The sequence below is a fragment of the Rhipicephalus microplus genome, chromosome 2, assembly GCF_043290135.1.
Source record: "Rhipicephalus microplus isolate Deutch F79 chromosome 2, USDA_Rmic, whole genome shotgun sequence".
Taxonomy (NCBI): Eukaryota; Metazoa; Arthropoda; class Arachnida; order Ixodida; family Ixodidae; genus Rhipicephalus; species Rhipicephalus microplus.
The window spans coordinates 269983068-270007541 of NC_134701.1; the positions used below are offsets into that span (position 1 = coordinate 269983068).

General features: G+C 45.2%; 1 protein-coding gene across 1 annotated transcript; it reads right to left on the reverse strand.

The window, feature by feature from the left end:
* On the reverse strand, positions 1-23865 carry LOC119169978 (WW domain-binding protein 4). Its single transcript, XM_037420983.2, has 8 exons — positions 23741-23865; positions 21915-21987; positions 21123-21185; positions 20974-21045; positions 20706-20910; positions 6800-6882; positions 4396-4481; positions 1-287 (listed from the first exon to the last, which is right to left on the reverse strand). Coding segments are annotated over exons 1-8 (807 nt in total). The 5' UTR covers positions 23743-23865; the 3' UTR covers positions 1-64.
* Positions 23866-24474: the final 609 nt, after the last annotated feature.

A 24474-nucleotide genomic window follows, 5' to 3' on the forward strand; every position in this document is an offset into this window, starting at 1 on the left:
TGAAATGTGCAATCTATTTACATTTATTTACATACAAAGCACAGCACCGGCACATGCGGTTGATCTAGTCATCATCGGTTCGCTGCCTCACATTCCTTTTGCCGTGAGAACCAAGCTTGCGCTTTTTGAATACAGAACTTGCATCTTCACCTTCCTCGGATTCAAGGCTACCCACAGTCTTTTCCGCAAACTTCATCCTTTTGGGAGCGTCGCTTGGTACACTAATGACAACCTCTTCAATGCCTTCAGACTTTTGCGGAAGTTGCAAATCTATCTTCGGTGCCTGCCTGGAAGTTAAAGTAACATGTTGAAAATTCACACATGCGTTAAATAAAAAGGGTGTGTGGTGGTTGTGAATAATCTCTGAACAACACTTCATGCAACTGCAGCATGCTTGTTAAGATAGAGGCAGTCCTGGAGGAAATCCTGGAGTAACTTCCAACACGCTTTGAGAACTACCGTAAAATGCTGCGCAAGTCCCTACCTCGGTGAAAGACAATTGGACCAGATTTTTAGGGGGGCTGCTTGCTTGGTCCCAAACCGAAATTCAAGATGGCGGTATGAGAGCGACTAAATATACAAAACGCCCATCCATGTTTCTAATGAAATGCTTTTTATTAGAGTATTTCGTAAACAACATTAGATATGCATTCAATGTACTCATGTTTGTGGTTTTTTCCACATAAGCAATGCTCATCTTGAAAAAAAAAAAAAAAAAAGTGGCTGCAGGAGAAGGGGGGGGGGAGCTTGTTCGGGCACTGGGTGCTTATTTCAGATCTCCCAAAAAAGGGGGGACGCTTTCTTAGCATTTTACGGTAGGCTTATGCGAATAGTGATTTTGGTTGAATAATTTCAAATCCAATTGAAACAGTATGGCATATTATGAAGAAAATGGGCACATTTGTCATGACCCTACTAACCTACACAATTTTCTTTTTTATTTAAACAAGGCCTGTATGAATGCCATTTTTTTTATTCAAAAGAAGTGGAAACAACTTTGAATAGTAGCAGGATTTTACTTTTGGTAGAATGCAAATGATAACCTATAAAATATGTTACATTTTAACATTTACACTGTAAGAGCACATAAGCTGGCATAACAAGCTTTTAAACTATAAAAATGCTGAATCAATGAGAGGATAATATGTTCATTTAACCTTGAGGTGGGGATTTGCAGCAGTGCAAATTTTCCTTGATTAGGTGTTTGCATGGCTTAGCACCCCTCTACTGCAGCAAAACCACCTTTACAAGTGAATTACGCAACAACTATAGTTGGTGACAAGCTAAGAATAAAAAGTAAAGTGCACTGCTGTCCATTTGTATTACGTGCGTCCAATCACACCCGCTCTTTGCTATGACATAACAGTTACAATGAACCAATGACAAATTCAGCATAGCGCGGTTCGCGATAAGAGGCAATGTGCCACTGCACCGAGGCTGGCAGGCATCCATTAGATTTTTCTGTGGCGTTTTCTCCGTCAACAAGCTATTTCGCACCTTGCACTTGGCATCATCCTCGCCTGCCGTCATTCAATGCTGATGTTTCTGATTTTGCAGCGTTTGAAGTGCACCGGAGAGATACAGCTTCATTGTGTTTCATCATTTCAGCAGCGTGAAGCAGCAACACTGTGTTTATTCTCGATGTCACCCGGACGCACCTATCTATCCCCTAAGTGTGACCATTCTCAACGATTATCATCGCGGTCATTTATGTGTAGTAAGGTGAAGGTGAAGTCTGAATGTGCGCCCTGTGTTTTGAGGAATGTGTGCATCTGTGATTAACCGCCCACGAAAGCATTGCCACATGTGGATGTGAGTGTGCTACTTGGGTGTCGCAACATGGGAATCTTGGTAATTTTTTGCAATATGCACTGTGCTGTGCGCCCATATTAGTGATGTAAGTGTGGACGAAGCATGAGACAAAGCAACCAACAAAACCTTCTAGCACGACACAGTATGGAAGTAAACAAACCATGTGGGGAGAATATGCAGTGGTGTATGCATCATAAAGTGCATTGTGGTCACCTGGTGTGTGGCTGTAATTAATTTGACATGCATTGATTAGCGCAGCTGCGTCATCTTAATGGAATTGATTTTCACCGGCTCAGAACTATGTGCCAAATCGAAGTGCCCGTCGCGTAGGCGCTTGTCTCATGCTCGATGCATGAACGCCTGCATGAAAAACACTGTGCGAGGTTCTTCACACCCCCCCGCCGCGGTGGTCTAGTGACTAAGGTACTCGGCTGCTGACCTGCTGGTCACGGGATCGAATCCCGGCTGCAGCGGCTGCATTTCCGATGGAGGCAGCAATGTTGTAGGCCCGTGTGTTCAGATTTGGGTGCATGTTAAAGAACCCCAGGTGCTCTAAATTTCCGGAGCACTCCACTACGGCATCTCTCATATTCATATGGTGGTTTTGGGACGTTAAACCCCACATATCAATCGAGGTTCTTCAAACTCTGAAACAACGCGCGCTATGAATTACACTGGATCGATCGTCGTTGATGCAAAGATCACGATCAGTTGCATCGATCATTATCGTTACTGAAACGACGCCGCTAAATCTAGTATTGAGTAAAACAAAAGAAACAGAGATTTCACTTTTAAGGCGTGTCATACCTATCCGTATCTTCATAAGAAGTTTTACTTTTGTCTAACATGTTTTTTTTTGACATTTCAGTTGTATTGTGTGCATGCATTACATAGTGATAACTTGTTTATATTAAATTAGAACCCCATAAAAAAGAACATGAAAGTTGCGCTCATCTGTGAAAGAAAAGTCTGGTACGCAATTTACTCGCATTTACCGTAAATAGAAAACTCTTTTGCTTGCTCAGACACACCTTCGCACAGGCACAATCACAGAAAATAGTGGCCCCTGTTCTAGCACAAATGAGTCCCATTTTGAAAAAGTTGAATATTCAAGGGCTGACGGCATCATGGCAAAACAATGAAATGCAAGTTGCCTAAGCAAAAAAAAAAATGACTACATCTTTTAGTAACTGCCACTTTAGCCACGTACATCGCCTAAGCATTACCTTAATGATAACATATGCAATGATCCCCACTGTTAAACACAATGTGCCCTAAGCGCTTTTATTTTGATGAAACAAGACGTTGAATGAAACTTTGGCATTTACCTCAAACACAATGACAAGCACGGCAACGCGAGACATCATTCGGTACTTACAGCAGCACAAAAATAAAAATTCACGAAGTTAATCTCACATCACTTCTCTATTGTTCGCTATGGGTCACAGTTGCCGTAGTTGCAGAAGACAGTGAAGAAACCTGCCAGCAAAAGTTTTGCAAAACAAAAGTTGCAAACAACCTAATGAAATGTGATAAATGCCCCCCTTTCATTTGTGAAATCACAAAAAAAGGAATCCCTCATTTTAAACATTACGTCAAATGGGACATTGCTTGTTCTAGTAACACCACAGTTACACCATAATTGTAGGTACTGCGCAGAAATGTTGCCTTTGAGAGATCTACTATGTTCTTTCATGGACTCTGAGATGGGTGCGGTGAGGGTTGCGATTCAAACAACTGATATATTGCTAAGCTGATTCTGAACTCCGTGCAGTCTCGTGTTTCCTTATCAAGCTTTGGTTTCTTCATTTGAATACCAGTGAAATATTGCAAGATAATGCTTTATGCATGAAAATTATTGCCATTGTTTCGAAACCACTTCCTTTTTAGTGCCGAGGCATGGAAAATAAGGACAATGTGGCCTCGTGGGTGGAGCTTATAATTGTTCTTAAGTTGTCACCGACTATAATATGTTTAGGATAAGTGCTTTCATGGCATAGCACCCCTCCACTACAGTGAAAGCACCTCTGCTACAAAAGGTTACATGTGGACTAATATATATTTATTCGTTCATTTCAAATACAGTAATATTTGTTCGAATATTTGAAGCATTTGAATATCGCACAAGCCTAGTGAGAACAGTATAGCTTGCAGGTACACAAGGCCACTTCAGTTTTTAGCGAAAATAACTTGTCAAGACAAAGGCAAAACCACAACTTCACATAAAACTGCTAGTTTCTGTTCTATGGTGGTGGAAACGTAACCAATTGTCGAACCCTTACGTTGCATACGTAACTACACAAATGTTCAGTGTATTGGATCTACGTTCTGCCCTGCTCGATTTACATTTGACTAGGAAAGATTGAGCACTGATAACCAAAGCAGAGCGTCAGTTAAACTTGGTCAATATCTTGTGACAGTATTCGATCTTTTCTTCATTTTTTAAAGTATTGTTTTGAACCATGCTTTCGGCAAATGGACATCTGACCTACCTATCGGTCAACTTCAAACATTTTTCAGTTACTGATATCTACACATAAGGCCTATAGTCAGCTGCTAGATATACGAGCTGATGTAACTTACTTGGGTTTGACAGCTTGCCACTCTCCATACGGACTTGCCTTAGGAGCTGGTCCTATGCTCGAGTCTGGTTCTATTGACGAGTCATCCTGCAAAATAACGGCATTAACTCACAGTGACGGCAGCATTTCTGACAGCTATTGCTAATCAGCACTTTCGCTCAAACATGACATGTACAAAACAGAGCCTTCCATGGCTGTGTACACTGTGATGCTGATTGTAACACAACGATGAACCATCCACAATACAAGAATGACATTGTAAACGTGCCACGAATGTGATGCATAAATAATGACTCTTTCAGTGGAAATTATTGTAAGCTGAGCAAGCAATCTATGCGCAAAAGTTTCTTATCATACCTGCCGTGGTAGCTTAGCAGGCAATGGGTAAGCAAGCCATTCCGCTCAAGAATGTGGATTCGATTTCCTGCAATGATGACCACATTTTGACGAGGGCAAAATTTCGGAACATTTGTGTACTTAGATTTAGGTACATGTTGTGGTTGAAATTGACCCATCCATGGGTAGTTGTGGTTGAAATTAACCGATGCTACGGTGTACCTTGAATCATGCTAGAGTTCTGAAAAATGAGTTCTGCTAAATCCTGCATCCAATGTTGTTATCAGTATTCTGACCAGGAAGCTCTTCTTTCTTAATTAGTGTACTAACTCGCTTGTTACCCACCTCTTTTTAAAGGCACTTTTGGAACTGTGAGCCAGATGATGGGCAAAACAGCTTTAACTCTTTTGTTACCGTGACACAGGCAGACAATCCAATGCAGCATATCAAATTATGCACAATGAAATGCTCTTTCCAAAAAAAAAACATATCTTGTAGAGCAACAAAATACTTTGGGATGAATAAAAATGTGAAAAGTGTGTATTTTGTGGTTGCCGGTTGGTAAACAGTGCTATAAAAACACTTAATATATGCAAAAACATTCAAAACAAAAAAAAAAATCAGAATATGCATTTTGAAGGTAAACAATCCAGGAAGAGTGTAAAATATAGTAAACATTTTACACATTGTTTTTATTAACATAGACAACGAAAATCTGAACCGAGGTGTCGCTTCATTGCCCATGCCATGCCGGTGCAGCATTTCTTGATTTTTCGTAAGACACTTTGCACTCTTGCACATTTTTCATCATTATTCATTCATTTATTATTTATTTATTCTTTACTATAAGAGCCTGCAGCTGTTCCTATATATATGGATGCCCGCAATGTGAAAAATCCCTCAATAAATCAGATGTGCAATGAACTTCACTAGATCGTCCTGCATCACCTTTTTCCATGAGCCACCTCTCTCCGCACAGGTTGGCGTTCCAACGTATGCATCTAAGCACATCTATTTTTGTTTTTAAAGATAGCAATGAAAAGAAAAAAAATGTCCTAAACCATCTTGCACCGCTTTGTAGTACGAGGCTGAGATATGGTCCAGCGGCCTTCTCGTCTTGAGGAGAGGCTGTACAGCCAGCACCAGCACATCGCGCCCCAGCAAGAAGTGGACCTCACACAAACCAGAGTAGGTCTGGGATTGGGCACAAGGGTTAGCATCTATGCACGGGCAGTGCAGGAGTCCGCTTCAGGCCGTAAACAAAACCAACGTCTGAACGGCTGCAGATGTCCCAGGCTGACACAAAACATTGTCACCAAGAGAGCTTGAGGCTGAGGTGCTATGATCATCTTTAGACTCGAAGCTCGTCACTCGATTCAGGTGCGGTTGCAAGACAGTTCCGAGCAGCACGCGTTTTCCGTGGCACAGGTGTCCACCTATGCTCACTTAACGACGATGCCATTGGAGCGACTAGTCACTAGTGCACTGAATGCGGGCCTGTGTCTGATATAGTGGTACAAGTGAAACCGAACCTGCTGGAAAATGGCTAAAAAGGGCTCGTCCACATTTCATACATGCGGTGGACCTGTGGGCATATTTCTTGTAGAATAAGTCTTCCCCGACTTTAAGCAACAGCTCTCTAGTGAATATCTGGCATAAGTTTCAGGCTCCACACTGTCGGATTGTGAAGCTGACACCTTAATTTGATATTCGACTTGCTCTGGTTACAGAACTGCGATGTTCTGTAACCAGAGAACTGCGATTATTACAGAACTGCGATGTTACTGTAGCATAACCACAAGCGGCGCACAGTTCGGCCAAGTCTGCAAGCCAAGCACATTTTCCCAACAGACGCGCACTGGTTTGCTTAAAGGTCTGTCAAAAATCGCTACGTTGCCAAAACGGCACAATTCAAACCGATTCCGAAAGTTCAGTCGCCTGAATAACTACCAGGAAGTTCTGGGCGCATGAGAAACAAATTCAATGTGCTAAAATTGAAAATTCAAAGCCTCTATCACCGGTGATTGATATGAATAGGCGTGGTAACGAAAGAGTTAAAGAATGCATACCTCTGGTGGTGCACTCTCACTGGACGGTTCTTGCTGGTTGGAAAATGGGACATAATCACACTCTGGCTTCTCCCAAGTAGATTCTGGAAAGAAGCAACAGAGACTAGTATTCAGAAGTGATTTTCCTTGGAATGCAATCGCATTTCATGCCTCTGATATTTATTATGACTTCAACTTGTCCGCATAGGTTTACTGGTCGGATCGAATCAGTTCTACACCTCATTCGATACAGTTATCCTTACTTTTTGGGGGGGAGGGGTCTTCATCGGGTATGAACACTCCAAACAGACAAATGTGGTACATAGGTCATGTGGCGGCAATCACATCCAAGAAGTTTGGAAAAGCTGCTAAGAACTAAAGCAGCTGAAATGTCAGATGAACTATTGTGCTCTATTTCTCTCACGAGTGCTTTATTTGCAGTCTGCAGCCTAGGTCACGCACGCTAATACCTCAATGTAAAGAAAACTGCCTGTAACTTCACACACTATTGCATGTGACAAGTGCCTAAAGTGACACGACATGATAATCTTTTGGGACTAACATGCCAAAGATGACAAGGCACCTTTGACGAAGATAGGTCTACCTATCAAAACGTCGGCAGGCCTGCCTGAGACATTCCTGTTCAGACAATGCGTATGTTGCGTTGCATTGCATTTGTCGCATCACATCAGTCTATAACACCTGTGCTATGAGACCGCAAGAGGAACAGAAAAGAAATTAGGCTGGTGGCTCATGACATAAACGTGATTCATGCAACCCCACAGTAATGGCACGGTTGAAGGCAAGGAAATAACATACTTTGAGGATGGCAGTTGAGACAAATTAGGAGGGTATAGTATGTTCATGGTGGAGCTCTTCTCCTGATAACATGGCGAAGTTATGGTTCAATTTTATCTGTACTGCCTCAAAACACTCTCTGCACATTTATATATGCAACTTTAAAAGAGTATAAGAAAGACTTACGAGGCAGGGCTACTAACTGAAGGGTAATTACCCTACTTGTAAAGTATTTTTAAAAATTTTTGGCCAGTGCAGGGTAGTAGGGCGGTGATGAAGGGTAATTTAAACATTTTGCTCGTCACTGATTTAGTGAAAAAAGTAGAAGATCCACGCGACATATCCAACGGTTACATTCCTGAAGAGATCCAAACTAGAACTGTTTTAATTCCACTGTTACCAACACAAAGGTGACAGATAATACATCACACATCCTTATGCTAATTAACTTCTTTTTCAGGATGTTTTTTTTTTTTTTCTGACATGCTGACAGTCACTGATAGTGCCTGACAGAGTGTAGGCCATCTATAATCTGATCATCGGTAGAACGTGTCCTCGTTTACACAGTAGCCATAAAACTTTCGAGTGTTATCGCTGGTGCTCACATAAGCTCTTGAATAAACTTCGCTATTCACGTTGTGCACATAATCTTAACATAACGATCTGAAATAATTGTGAATCTTCGCAAAGGTTGCGGTGCAATGTGCACAAAGTGCTACTAACAGTGTTCATGGGGTGAAAGCCGAATATGTTAAAGTAAAGCGAAAAACGTGCGTGGCAATAATGTAAAAACAGTTGTTTGAAAACTACTCTATAATAAAGAATTGAGACAGTCAGAACTGTTATTTCAGACGAGGTAGGAGCGTAGGCCTAGCCAGCGAAAGCAGCGACAATGTCCGGGCGAGCGTCTCGTGCTTAGCACTGATGATGTGTTTTCTGAGCTATGCATGATCCACTACTTCTTCATTACATATTTCACCCTCGCTGAAGACGGAGCCAAGTAGGTGTTCTAAGGTGTCGCGAGGACAAGTGGTTCGTGATACGGTTTGAGACGATCCACGTGTACGATTTCGCGGCCTCGACGACGCAGGTCCGGAGTGGGCGTGAGGGGTTCGATGAGGTAGTTGACAGCGGAAGTTCGCTGTATGACGCGATAAGGCCCGTGGTACCTGCTGACGAACTTTGTAGAGGTACCAGGAGCAGCAGTGGGAGGCACCCACAGCCAAACAAGAGAGTTGGGTGAAAACTGGTAGTGGGACCGTCCATTGTCGTGACGAAATTTCTGTAGCCTTTGCTCTTGTGTTGTAAGGGTGCGAGCTAATTGCCGACATTCTTTCGCATATCGAGCGGCTTCGGAAACTGGTGTGCCTTCGGATGAGTCGGGTCGGTAGGGGAGAATGGTGTCGATTGGAGATGATGGCTCTCGACCATAAAGTAAAAAGAAGGGAGAAAAGCAGGTCGTTGCTTGAGGCGCCGTGTTGTAAGCGTACGTTACGTAGGGAAGGATAAGATCCCGATTGGTGTGGTCGGAGACGACATACATAGAAAGCATGTCACCAAGAGTGCGATTGAAACGTTCTGTCAAGCCGTTCGTTTGTGGACGATATGCAGTAGTACAGCGGTGAACCACATGGCATTCAGCAAGAAGTTCTTGAATTACATCCACGAGAAAGACGTGGCCTCGGTCACTCAAAAGCTCACGCGGAGCGCCGTAACGAAGAACAAAACGTTGGAGCAGGAAAGACGCAATGCCACGTGCTGTCGCGACTGGTAGAGTGGCCGTTTCTGTATATCTCATGAGATGGTCAATCGCTACAATAATCCAGCGATTCCCAGGTGATGTATATGGCAGAGGACCATAAAGGTCTATTCCAACCCGGTCGAATGGTCGCATTGGGCACTGTAACGGCTGCATTAGTGCAGTAGGACGGCTAGGATTGTGCTTGCGGCGTTGGCACTCTGTGCAAGATCGAACGTACTTTTGAACGAATGTGTACATGCCGCGCCAATGAAACCGAAAACGTAGCCTGGCGTAGGTTCTAAACAAACCGGCGTGTGCACACTGTGGATCGGCATGAAAAGCAGCACATATGCTGGCACGGAGATGCCTGGGTATGACGAGTAGCCACTTGCGGCCGTCAGGGTGGTAGTTGCGGTGATAAAGTATTCCATCACGGATGGCGAAGTGGGAGGCTTGTCGGTGTAGCGTTCGAGATGGCGGGTGGGCGAGTGTTTCAGATAAGTAATCCACCTGAGACACAATCCACGAATCTTTGCGCTGCTCCGCAGCCATGTCAATGGGTCCTGATAGTGGAAGTAAGTTGTCTTGGGTGGAGACACTCGCAATATCAGTAGAAACGGGCGAACGCGAAAGAGCATCGGCATCGGCATGCTTTTGGCCTGAGCGATAAATGACACGGATGTCGTACTCTTGGAGCCGTAAAGCCCATCGTGCCAAGCGTCAGGAGGGATCCTTGAGGGAGGATAACCAGCAGAGCGCGTGGTGATTGGTAACGACGTCGAAAGGGCGGCCGTACAGATAAGGCCGAAATTTCGTAATGGCCCAGATGATCCCTAGGCATTCTTTCTCAGTTACCGAATAATTTGCTTCTGTTCTTGTAAGAGTGCGGCTCGCGTACGCAACAACATATTCTTGGTAACCAGGCTTTCGTTGGGCGAGTACAGCGCCAAGACCGACACCGCTAGCATCCGTGTGGATTTCCGTGGGAGCGCTTGAACCAAAATGTCGCAGTATGGATGGTGATGTAAGCAGTTCACAAAGCTTCGCAAAGGCACTGTCACAGGCTGGAGACCACGCACATAGATTGCAGTCTCCCTGAAGTAGGTCTGTCAGAGGTGCCATGATCGAGGCGAAATCCCGGACGAAGCAGCGGAAGTATGAGCAAAGCCCAATGAAACTACGCAGCTCCTTGAGAGACGCGGGCCTCAGGTACTCGCTAACAGCACGTAGCTTAGCGGGGTCAGGGAGAACGCCATCCTTCGACACGACGTGTCCGAGAATGGTCAGCTTGCGTGCTCCAAAGTGACACTTCTTCAAGTTTAGTTGGAGGCCTGCTGCAGAAAGGCAGCGTAGAACCTGTTCCAAGCGACGAAGGTGCGTGGGAAAATCGGGCAAGAACACCACCACATCATCTAAGTAGCACAAACACGTGTTCCATTTGAGGCCTCGTAGGATAGTGTCCATCATGCGCTTAAATGTTGCTGCCGCATTGCATAGGCCGAATGGCATCACGTTAAATTCGTATAAGCCGTCTGGTGTAACAAAGGCAGCTTTTGGTCCATCATCCGGATTCATGGGCACTTGCCAATACCCAGAGCGTAGATCAAGGGAGGAAAAGAACTCTGCGCCTTGTAAAGAGTCGAGGGCGTCATCGATCCGAGGCAAAGGATAAACATCCTTTCGTGTTATTTTGTTTAGGCGACGTTAATCTACGCAAAAACGTATTGTGCCATCCTTCTTTTTAACTAAAATAACCGGCGACGCCCAAGAACTGTTTGATAGTTGAACGACGCCGCGCTTTAGCATGTCACCTACTTGTTCCTCGATGACACGGCGTTCAGTCCGTGAAACACGGTACGGTCGCTGCCGTAGTGGTGGGTGACTACCTGTGTCGATCTGGTGGCATACAGTAGATGTTTGACCTAAGGTAGCGCTGCTACTGTCAAAAAATGGCCGAAACTTGTCAAGAAGGTTCAAAAGCTCACACCTCTGTTGTGGGTTTAGGCCTTCGTCGATGACACTGTTGAAAATGTCGGCAGTTTAAGGGCCATTCCCGGAACTACAGGAGGGGGCGCTGGCTTCCAATGATAGATCAGGAACATAAGTGTAGTGATGATTTCGAATGATTCGATTGAGCCAATACATTTGCCCCGAAGCAGCGTAATCGTGAATGGGAACGGATTCCCCACAGGCACGTCGGTCCCACCACCTTGAAGAGTAACGAGAGTGGTTCGGGGCGGTGATAGGTGGCGATGAACGAAAGCAGAGGAAGGTGTGAAGAATGCGGTAGCGTCGACGACGACGAAACACGACACAGGTGTGAAGACAGTAGCGCGCGGAGGGATCTCGGTGTCGTCTCTAATGACCAACTTCGCGTAGGAAGGGTGATCGTCCGCAGGTAGGGCATCACCAAGGGACCAAAAAATGACTTCAGCACGAGCGCAATCAATGACGGCTTGGGGATCGGAGAGAAAATCCCAGCCTAAAATGAGGTCGTGAGAACAGTGCGGGAGTACTGCGAACTGTAACTTGCTTGGGTTCGTGTTCGTGTACGAACACGAACCCAAGTAAGGAGTTGTAACTTTACGAATTGAACGGCAAACTTTTTCGGCAATTACAGAAATGGCCGCACCAGTATCAATAAGGGCAAGTACAGGTACACCTTCAAGAACGGCATTAATTACATTCGGCGGCGAACGAAGAGGGCTTGTGCTTTGCGACGAGGACGCAGTTCTTGCCTCGGGAACTGCGTCATTTAGTTTTCCACGTCGATTGTAGGGGGATGCCGGCGCATCGGGGAGGGCGAGCGACGACGTGGAGAAGGAGATCGGCGATCAGAAGAAGGTCGGTGGCTTGGTCGAGGAGGGTGCAATTCGGGGTCTGGAATGTAGGGAAACGTGTGGTCGTACTCATACGAACGTGGGTTTTCACGTGAATGGAGTGGGCGGCGGCGGCACAGACCTGCGACGTGTCCGGGTAGACCACACGAAAAGCAGATTGGTCGGTTGTCGGCAGTGCGCCATGGATTAGGGACTCGGTGGACTGGAGGTCGTGGCGGCTGGGCGGCATAAACAGGAGCAGGCAGTGGAGGCGGCGCTCGGAACGTTTGTGGTCGTGGTCGTGCTGCTGCTTTGGCATACGTCAATGGTGCATTAACTGGTGGCACCAGCTGCGGAGGAAGGACCTCAGACACTTGGTCTTGTATAATAGTCCGTAGTGTAGGGCTAAGCGGCGCACTGCGCTCCGAAAAGCCGGAGATAAGTAAAAGTTGGTGGGCAACTTCTTCGCGCACAAAATCTTTGATCTGCGAGAGGACGGGATCTTGCGAGGGAGTTAAGCCGGACATCAATTCCTGATGTGGGACAGCACAGCGGGTGACGAGATGTTGCCAGCGGAGCTCATCACAGCTTTGGCAGAGCTCTGTAACTTGAGCAACAGTAGCCGGGCTTTTTGAAATGAGCATCTGGAATGCGTCCTCGTCAATACCCTCAAAAATATGCTTGATGCGGTCCACCTCTGTCATGTTCGCATCGACGCGTTTGCACAAGTCAATGATGTCTTCTATGTAACTGGTGAAATTCTCACCAGGCAGTTGAGATCTTGACTGAAGGCGCTGCTCCGCACGAAGTTTGCGGACAGCAGGACGACCGAATACTTCCCTGAACTTTGTCTTGAATGCTGTCCAGGTTGGAACGTCGGCTTGGTGGTTCCGCAGCCACAAGTGGGCAATGCCACTGAGGTAAATGCCGACCGTGGCCAGTCTCGTGGCTTCGTCCCATTTGTTTAAGACACTCACGAGTTCGTAAGTAGCCAGCCAGTCGTCGACGTCGTGGTCGTCAGTGCTGCTGAATATGGGGGGGTCCCGCTGACGGACCGCGCCGGAGCACACGATGGCCTGGGGAGCCATAGGCGGAGGACTTCTGGCAGATGCAGTGGTCATAGCGGCAGGTCGAGTCCGGCTTTATAACTCCAGGATTGCGAGGAGACCCAGCAAACTCCACCAAATATAATAAAGAATTGAGACAATCAGAACTGTTATTTCAGATGAGGTAGGAGCGTAGGCCTAGCCAGCGAAAGCAGCGACAATGTCCGGGGCGAGCGTCTCGTGCTTAGCACGGACAATGTGTTTTCCGAGCTATGCATGGCCCACTACTTCTTCATTACAACTCTAAGAGTATTTGACAGTTTATTCGACTTGTTTCTGGCACTATACTGCCACCCACACGTAGTGGGTCGACTGCAAGAGCGGCTCTCGATCTGGAGGAAAAAAGAAGATCACGTGCTTCTTCTCTGCTCGAGAGCCAGCCACGACTGACGCATCGTCCTAGAGCTAGCTACTCAGTGGTTTAATAAACCCCCAGTACTTTTGATTCATCGTGACAAACTGGTGGATCTGCTGGGTATTGGGAGTGCATCCTCGTACGTGATGATCCTGTGTTGAGCGATGGACGTCTGGCGGATCTTTGAGCCACTTGCGAAGCAAGACCTGAACTCGAACAAGAGCGCTCGCAGCGCAGTCTGGTTAACGGTGGACAGATCAGGATTGATGTCAATATTACTCATTGACGTGTCTGCGGTATCCACTAGTTCGACGTGAAACAGTAGGTGACGTTTGCTACTTCGTGGGCAAACGCTATCGAAGTGCCACGAAAAAGGTGTCGATGCTCGTTGCTAAAGTTGGTAACGAGCAATTCAGATCAGCCATCACGAACGTGTATTACACTTTAGCTACACAGATGCCTTGCTACAGGAGGTGTTCTAAATTTGTGTGGGCCACCACATCGCCATAGCACAAACCACAGCATGTTACGTCGACTAGAACACTTGCTCGTGAAGGAAGCATCACGATCTGTTCAGAAATACGGAGTACGTCTACACGCCTTCCGTCATCCTGCACGTTGATTGCTCGCTGGGCTCAGAACATGATGCAGCGCTCTAGCAGATCAATGATAGCTCTATTTTACTGTAGAAAGTCAACTCCCAGAATGACGTCACGGGAGCATTCACGTAGAACAAGGCAGCTTGCTATGAATGTATACCCTTGAATCTGTACTCTAGTTGTGCAGGCGCCCAGTGGAGTAACGACATGGCCACCAGCTGTCTGAATCTGTAAGTTATGCCACGCCGTGATTAGCTTCTTCAGCTGCATTGTCAGTTTCCCGCCAAGTATGGAATAGTCTGCGCCGGTGTCCACTGATGCATTAACTGCACAAACATCAATTGTCACTGCTATGTCGAGTGAAAGCCGGCTATCCTTTGCAGCAGCAGGTGATGTTGGACCAGTTATTGTACGGTTCTGCGTCAATAGGAGGTCTTCAGCGCTTCGACGTTCAGCAACCCTGCCCCCAGAGGTCGCTTTGGCTAGTTTTCCCGGCAGGCGCTGGGAGATCGTGCGGTAGAATACCACTAGGGTGGCTAGAATGGGGAGGTGTGATGAGCGCAACGCTTTTTGCTTGCCGGAGAAGGCCCTTCGGCGCGCAGATGCCGCTAGGGGCGCTGATGGCAGCGGCGTGGGTAGTGAGCGGCGCACTTCGCAGAGTTTTCCTCGGGTGCGCTGCTTTTTTTTTTTTTTTTTCACAGGGGGTAGCTGCTTTACAAGTACTTCGTGAATCAGTGATTGTGCTGGGTTACTCTGAAATGCCTGAAGGTGTCGACGACAAAAAAAAAAAAATTAGATCCAGCCTCGCTGCATTATGCTTGTCCGCAAAACTTAATGCTTCAGGTCAGCCTCTTGAAGAGTCCAAGGGTGGCAACGTGGATCACTTAGTGGAGGAGCTGCTCTGTCTGTAGAAAAAAAAAATGCTGCATGCGATAGAATAAATTGAGAAAGACTACGAAAGGCTTCCATCTGATGCACTAGCAGTGTCTGTCGCCCATGAATCGTACTCCGCTGAGCGGCGGATGGTCGCCCTGTATATTATGTGGCAAGCTACGCTGTGAGAAATCTGGTACTTTGTAATAATCGTGATGAAAGCAAGAACACCCGCCTTATTTCCAGTGTTGGTGGTTACGTGTTATAAGTAACACCGTTACTGGTATAGCATGTTACTTCAGTAATTAGTATTTGACGCACTTGTTATACATGTATAAATAGATCTGATGCTTCAATTGCCCGAGTTGTAGTTGTCAGCAAGTCGTTCCTGCAACACTGTAGCGCTATTCATCAGCCCGTTTCCAAAATAAAATTTGCTTCTGCTGATAATACAGGTCACGGAGCATTAAGTTTGCAGTATCTAGAAAAGCAAGGCTCAAGTTTCCATAAACAGTTACAATTCTAGCGGGCCCTGTGTAGGTTAAAGGTGCAAAAATTATTTACACAGCAAATATTTTGCACTGCAAATACCTGCGATTATGGTCCGCTAGCAGATGCCAACTGCCAGAATTACTGTAATTTTTTTTTAGGTTAGTGATCATATTTTTTCGGAGGTTGACGGTGAAATATTATTTAGGCTTTCTGTGACCATGAGAGATGGATTTAACACATGCCACGACGTTATAAGCCATCACATGCAACTATCCGGTGCACATTAGGCCACTGTGATATACAGCCGGCATCTTGTGCAAAATTTCCTAGTTTATTTCACCTAAACTAGCTATAGTTGTTTTGGTCAGAGACTTCGATTCTTTTCTTTTGATAGGTTGAGGAGCATGGGACTAAAAGCTCGAGAGGTTGACAAAGTACCAACCCAGTCACAAGTTGGCAAAGGAACAATACATGATAGACATTCATACATGTAGAATAAAAAATAAACTTCACAAGTATCAAATGACACCAAGTATGAATACAAAAGGTATGAAACAAAGCTCCACAAATAGATAGCAAGTGAATACTTATGTATCATGAGGGCATGAACATGAAAAGCAAAAATCAATAAGTAGAGCGGCCAAAATTCCGGGAGACGTGCTATTCGGGAAAGTGAATGAGCTGGGCGAAGCATCTAATGTGACGATTTTGATTATTTAAAATTACATATATCTACACTGCTTTAGTTGTGTATTAATCATAAGGAATTAATTACATATAGTATTATAATGAAGTGTCATAAATCATCAGGATCAAAAGTATACACTGGTACACATAAACATCACAGTAAAAGATTCAATACAGTAATAAGAATTGCAGAAAGAATGCGCAAGACAGCCAGTTGTAGTGACGTTTCTTGCAACATTTAAATAGATTAATAAGGAGTTCTCAATGGCAGAAAAAAAGATGAAGTGTCAGAATCTTCGTGGTTTAAGGTGGTCAATAGATAAGGTAGCCTGTAGGACAATGTTCATCCTAAACGCTTCTAGGAATAGGTAAAATCCAAGTTTAATTATTCGTGCCTAGTGAGACAAACACTTGGGTTTACATTTATCTTAGCAAGATTCATTACGGTACTAGAACCATGTTTAGCGAATGCTTTATGACATGTCAGATATAAATACAAGGTTTATTAAAATGATATTCTGGCTCCCACAGCCCGGACACATTGATTCAAACTTCTGATCTTGGAGTATAATCGATGAAGAACCCCAGGTGGTCGAAATTTCCGGAGCCCTCCACTACGGCGTCTCTCATAATCATATGGTGGTTTTGGGACGTTAAACCCCACATATCAATCTTGGAGTATATTCGAAGAAGACGTACGCTGTTTTTATTTCGGTAATGGTAATCCGTTGCCTTTCTGGTAAGCAACATAGGATGGTAACGCGAATATTTATTGTTAACTTAGCGAGTAACCTGTCTGGTTACTTTTTTTTTTTATGTATACAACACCACTTGTTTCTAAACTAAATGTGCCAAGAAATCTCCTAGTCCAGGCAGAAGTGGTATCTCAGTGGAGCTTTGCAGATCGGTCGAATTCCCTTGGTGCAATTTTATTGACTCACTCGATCCAACTTCTTTTTAAAAGGCGTAAACCAACAATAATAATAAAAAAGAGTAAATAGTAAAGCTATGAGCGTTGTAGTGCATGAACACCTGACATGCATGAAAATAAAGTGTTTTTTGTAAAAACTGTTCGCATGTCTGCTGCTGAAAACATGTTTATTGCGCTATTTGTGTGTAACTGCGTAACTGTGAATGATTGATTGATATGTGGGGTTTAACGTCCCAAAACGACCATGATTATGAGAGACGCCGTAGTGGAGGACTCCGCAAATTCAGATCATCTGGGGTTCTTTAACGTGCACCGAAATCTGAGAATGAGTAACTGTACGCCACTAAAACTGTTACATTCAGTGGCTGATAATCAACGCTAAGAGAGTATTCAAGTTGCGGCTTGCGCAAGATTATGCGTTCGGAACAGCGAAACGGGGCTCTGATACCAAAGTTTCCACTCGTGGTTGAATAAATTTAGTATGTTCAAATTAATATGAAGCCTTACAGTGATTAACATCTCTGGGCGCACCTGCAGCTCCGCCGCGAATAAACGCAATATCATTACAGGCCAACTTCGGCGATTTTTCGAGGTCAATGGATCTTAATGAAATTCACTGGGTATGTTCCTTTCCACATTTCCATCATTTATACCAATTTAGAGGCTTGAGAGATGCGCTGATTGTTTGCAAACGATTTCAAAGATTTCCTCGCAAAGCTCACATCGCTTGCCAGAATTATTGGAAACACTGTCTGGGTGACGTCATGTTTGGCATGTCAACGGAAGTGATGCAGCTGATGCCAACGCTATTCCGGCCACTACAGCGTTTATTGTGGTGGCCACAAGGAGACGGCGGAGGTGTTCGGCACGGGTATTGCAGAGGAAAGCTTTCTTCCTCCCCGAGAGGTGTTTGGCTGGTGCTTCACTCGTCTGGATTTCACAGTTTTCATATTACGTGCCGGCAGGACCAGTATACGGCCTCCAGTTCTTAACAAACAGTACGTCATACGCAGTAAGGGCACCCGTTCAGGTTTCAGTTTAGCACCTTTTTTCTTATTAAAATCATTTGCGAATTTTCTGAGCATTTGAGATATTGGTGTCGTGACAAGAGTATCTCAGGAACATAGAAACACCATTACCTTGACATGGTCGAAAAATCACCGGAGTTAGCCTTTAAGTCCACGAAAGTTGGCGACAAGTCTTGCTCGTAAGAGTGGTTCCTTTTCAAGAGTGGTTTTCAGAGATAATACTTTAAAGGCCTTAGATACAATGTACTGCCCTACACTTGCTCGATCAAAACGATTTTACCGAAAACGGGTCACCACCACACAGCATGTGGAGAGCGGCGCATGCTGTCTCGTTTATCTCCTCCGCAAGGTTACCCGCGTCGGTGCGTGCAACGCCCCAAGCGGCATCGGCATGCTTTGGGGACCGGTTTCGGCGGCCGCTTTTCACACCTCCCCATTATAGCCACCCTAATACCGCTGGGGCGTTGATGAAAATCGCCTCGGTGATGCGAGCACGACTGGCGCCCGGCAGACGGTGATGCATGCTGCTGGGAGAGGCAATTTTCGATGTCGCGTGGTCTCTGGCCGTAACGGGGTGGCGGCGAGTACGCAGAGAAGCCTTGAAGCCCAAGACGGCGATATGGGCACTGGCGGTACAAGTGATCAGCTTCTCCGCAGTGAAAGCATAGAGGCCGGGGATCATGTGTGTGCCAAACATCAGACTTCCGAGGAGACATGTGCCGATTGTCGATGTACTGGACCGGTTGCACCAAACGATGGGCGACAGAAGCACCACGGACAAAGGGCAAGGGTGGTGGTGTGTATGTGCCTTCGTAGTACGATATGTGCTGTGCTGACTCGAGTGAAACAGCAGGGACAGGATGAACGAACAATGGCAGCGACGCAGCAGGGCATTTCAAGGCTTCCGCATAGGTTGTCCCACGGCAGTATTCAGTAGTAGCTGGCGCAGCTGTATCAAGAGACAAAGTGTCCCGGAGAGCCTGGTGCAGCTCATCCTTGATCAAAGTTGCAACAGAGCTAACTGTAGGACGAGGTGTTACACCAGCCTTTTGCAACTCTTCACATACTATATTACGGATGAGTTCACGTAGAGAGTCATCGCTGGTTCCAGCGGCGGTGAAAATGTCGGCAGTAGACATGCCACTGACTTGCCTGTCGTATTGGTTGGATCGCTGCTGAAGCATTTTTTCCACTGTCACGGCTTCAGACAAGAACTCCGCCACCGTATTCGGAGGGCTTCGCACGGGGCCGGCAAAAAGCTGGTCCTTGACACCGCGCATCAAGTGACGCAACTTTTTGTCCTCCGTCATTCTCTAATCGGCCCGTCGGAAGAGGCGCGTCATGTTTTCGACGTATGTGACCACAATTTCGTTTGGCGACTGGACACTGGCCAGAATAGCTCGTTCAGCTCTTTCTTGGTGATCAGCGCTGGCATAGGTCTGTAGAAGTCTACGAGTGAATTCGGGCGACGTCGTCAGCTCCTCTTCTCAATTTTGATACCACATACGTGCCCCGTCTTCGAGATAGAAATAGACACGACCCAGTTTCGCCGCATCATCCCACTGATTCAAGGTGGCTATGCGCTCAAAGTCCGCCAACCAGTCCTCAACGTCCTTGCGCTCTGCACCATGGAACGTCGCCAGTGCCGCTGGGCTTTCCAACGTATAGCGGTTCGATGTCGTGCTTCCCGTGCCGGTTGGCGAGGTTTCCGCCGAAGCGCTGGTCATGTTTGTCGACGTGGTGAGAGCAGTATCGTCGACTTCCGAAGGCGATCCCCTGATTTGGCGGCTGGTCCGATACACGGGAGTATTAACTGGCACTGGACTCGTACTACGGCTCCCTGGGGGGGGGGGTCTGCAGCATCCATTGAGACTACCCAGCACTTCCACCAGTTCACATTCAATTCATATTCAATGCGAGTTGCAAGTGTCTACTTCTTGTCTTCTAGTTTGTGCTACTTTGAGTATTGTGGATACATTCAATTCATCTGAAAAAATCAGTGTTCACGGGTCCCCAGTGTCTCTTTATGACTTTATACCCGGTGTTTCAAACTCACCTCAGCTGATGGGCCACAGTCAGAAAATATCATTCTCTTGATGGGCCACACTCGTAAAGCAGGTTTTAGCATGAAAGAGTTTGAACAAAATGTCAGCTGAAGTTGCAATACAAAAAAAGGTCTTATTGAGAAACATATTATTACTGATCATATTGAAAGACTGAAATTTGTTAATCAAGATGCCGATTCTGAAATATAGTTTTTGATCCATGGTTATGTTCTAAAACATTACTGGATAGAGTGCCTTATGAAAAAAAAATTGCCTGAGATCAGTCACCTTTCTGTAGCTCATGAACATACTTATCAAAAATATGGAATGAGGACAGTTGTGAACAGGTCAGGCTGATAGCAAAAGGTCCACGAGTTGCATATTTGAGACCCCTACTTTAGAGCATCTATGTTCTGCCCATCTTTCAAAGAGAAAAATAGAAGATGCACAAACCTCCAGTCTCCATATTCCAATAGTACGTGTCCCCTCCCTCAGTGACACCTTCAAACCACAACACCACTGGTGCTGGCGTAGACAAATTCGCTGCCTCTTTCTCCGCTGCTTTTTCTTTGAGCTTGGCTTCCTCAGCAGCGTACCGATACGCTTCAATTTTCGAGCCCCCGGTCTTGACATCTTTTTCAAATGCCTGCAATGCAGCCTGCAACACGCAATTATTGGGGTTACCAACCTGAGGGTGCGGAACGGGTCATTGATTCCATACCTGGTTGATTCCATCCATGATGTTTTCATAGCTCTGCTGAGCTTTCTGCATCTTCTTTCCTTTCTTCATGATCTGCAAGCACCCCAAAATGTTATGGAATTAGATGGACCGTTCAAAATGCTAGTGGCCTACGAATTCCTGCTTCTTACCTCCGTGATACGCTTTTGCACATTGGCTTGATGATTTTTGCCCCTTTCATGAAAATCTATGCTCTGAAAAAAAAACAGAGAAGTTTACACTGTTCTTGTAAGGATACAGCAGAACAACACTAAAATGCTTTCTCAAGTATTTAGTGTTTTGTGAATTCCCTAAAGATCAATAAGAAGAAAGTGTAAAAAAAGAAATATAGTTCACAGGCTAATTAACATGGAACAAAGATCTTGTGTTATCACAGCAGCGCTACAAACACTTGAAAACATCTAGCCTTTGTGATGAGTGATTTGCTGATGTCGAGTGGAATCTGTGTATTGAACACCTTTCAAAATATCTGCCATGTCTCAAGAAATGAAGGGTGCCAAAGGAGCAACATGAAAGAGCAATTTCACTACATATAAACAAAAGAATCTGTTAGAACTTATTTCTGAAATCATGATAAAAAAAATTGCTGAGAAAATCCTGATGAGACACCACCTATAAAGACCAATACCTACTGAAGGCTAAAATTATTGTCGTTAAAGAACCCCCAGATTCGTCGCTCAAGAAAAAAACTGTAAATATTGTCACAGGTATGGAGAGGTCTTTTTGGCACGGGCACCGAAATGACATATACTCGATGAATACGACGACACTTGTTCTGGGGCCGAGTCTGGGCCGCCCTGCTGACCTGGATTCCTGTGTGCTGTGTGCAGTATTAACCTGACTGGTGCTAACTTAATAAATATTTCCATAACAATACAATAACACTGAAAGTCATGGGCTAATCTGCCTGTTGCAATACTTACCGCCTTATTGTCTGCAAACCAACACTTGCAGACCTCGCAAAACTTTTTAGGTTGCGATTTCCAGTAGTCAGCCCTGAAATGATGACGAACAAGTCAGTAATTTCTTTACCACACAATCATATGGCATGAAATTGTATGCTGCACACCAATTTTCCATACACACTAGGCTTCAACTGTTAGTGATTACTGGGGAGAGTGAAAGCTGATGCAATGATGATGTCTCAGATAACTGATATTTCAACTTCCCTAGACTCCGATTTCAATTCGTTTCGTTAGCAAGACCCATATGGACAGTACTTGCACGTAACTAAGAGCAATGATAATATACAAGATGTCAATTAAGCTAGCGGAATCGAATAATAAAACATTGTAGACAAAGCATAAAACGTGTTTTCGTCAACAAATAAATAGACCACCAAGAAGCTCAGCAAGCAAACAACCAAAAGTAGCAGCTAGAAATGTACTTGCGGTAGCTTGCTAGATTATCTGAGGTAAACTAAGTGATCACTTCGGTTCTCATGTTATCACACTATCACTCACTTCTTTCATAATTTTAGCACTTCATTTTTTATCACGAATTAACAAGCCGCCAAAGGCTCATCCACCATTTCAACAATTAACTGACATGGCTATTACACTTTTCACCTTGATGCTTTTAACATATGGTAAAACACCTGTGTTTGCAATTACTGAAAAGTGCAGTTCTTTAACAATTAGAAGACATTCCTCTTTGTCCTTCCGTCTGTTTCTCCCTCCTTCTACAGATATAAAGCACGTACCATCTATTCAGACATCAGGTGAACTTAGGGCTTCACAGGTTTTGTGGATTAATGTCTGCGGACTCTGGAAACGACTTGTATTGAACGAAGTACTTTGGACAAGAGCAAAGGCAAGCGAACTATGCATAGTTTATTTCTGGAACAGTTGGTGCCCCTTGTATTTCTGAGAAAGTTAAGAAGAAACGAAGTGGACGCTAAAGATCCTAGTGTTGTCCACATTTCTTCTTTCTCCTTTTTTTTTTCCATCTCACACGAAGTAAGCGCGAGCCATTTTGCATACTTAACGTGGTCATACGTCACACGAAGTCTGACATCACATTTCATTTTTATAGGAACAGTTCAAAATCCGCATGCTGCAACTAACAATCTGGGCTGTTTGTCTATCCGATACTACAACTGCTTACTAAACGAGTTCGTTCAATAACACACGAAGCAGACGAACGTTTTCGCACTATACACTTCTCTGCTTCTCGAGACAGAAAATATTCCAATTAATTTGTCAACTGTTCGGGTTTAACCTCCCGAAACCAAGGTATAATTATGATGAACGTCGTAGCGGAGGGCTCCGGAAATTACGATCATCTGGCGTTCTTTAACGTGCCCCTGAATCTAGGTACACGGGCCTCCAGCATTTCACCTCCTTCGAAATAGCGGCCGGGATTCGATCCCACGACCTTCAAGTCAGCATTTGAGCACCGTAACAGCAAGACCACTGAGGCGGGTGGCCCAGCGCATCACTTTTATATGTATGCAACATCTATTTACAAGGCATTTACATTTCGGGTGATTAGCAATAGACTGTCAATCAACCAGTTAACGCAAGGTCAACTACAGTAAACGTTTACAATGTGTGCTTTATAGAATGAATTCATTTTGCAAACGTTTCGAGAGTACACTGCCGCTACACGTAACAACTTCGTCGGTGTCAAACCAGAGCGCTGCTACGACCAGAATGCCAGAGGTAGCAATCACAGTGGCTGTACCAACTAGACGGAAAGCAGCGTCGCCTCGTAAAAGCGTAGCATTGACGATAAATCAGAAACTTACATTGCGGATCGAAATGTTTGGATAGGAGAAACGACACTCAAAACGCCTGCGAGTGAATCGCTGTGGATTCAGACAACGCTAAAGCTTCGGATCAACTTGGCTTGCGTTGAGCCGCCATAGCATGGTTGGCCACCATAATAGTCACCATGACCATACGGTGCACGGAGGAAGGAAAGGTGATGCGGTGGCTTCGTGCTAAAAGTAGTTTCGTTCTCGACAAAGTAGCCGCTTAGATTGAGAGAGGTTGAGTGGTTGAGTGAGTGTTTGAGGCAGAGAAAGATGCCTGTATTCCCGCAAGCGTACGTCGTGAGAGGAGAAGGAGGGGGGAGGGCAATTAAAGATCGAAGAGAGTGGAAAAAAGACCACGTTCTTGAGATAGATTGAAGTCCTGCACACATAATGAAAGAGGTACAAAATCTTATAACATGTACCAGACCAGTAGTAACATGCAACCGCATGGTCCCTACCTTCAATTAACTTGAAAACGATTATTTAATCGGAATGCAAACGTTGTGTTTATCAGAGGAGTTACTTCCTCTATATATTTTGCCCCTATAAAACCGCAAACATGACCACAAATATAGGGACATACGGGAGAAGTAGCCCCGCCACGGTGGTCTAGTGGTTAAGATACTCGGCTGCTGACCCGCAGGTCGCGGGATCAAATCCCGGCTGTGGCGGCTGCATTTCCGATGGAGGTGGAAATGTTGTAGGCCCGTGTACTCAGATTTGGG

Coding starts and splice junctions, on each gene's coding strand:
- LOC119169978 (XM_037420983.2), bottom strand. Junction 6,883..20,705: donor TTGGAATATGGAGACTGGAG/GTTTGTGCATCT, acceptor GCTTCTTTCCAG/AATCTACTTGGGAGAAGCCA. Junction 288..4,395: donor TGGCAAGCTGTCAAACCCAA/GTAAGTTACATC, acceptor TTTAACTTCCAG/GCAGGCACCGAAGATAGATT.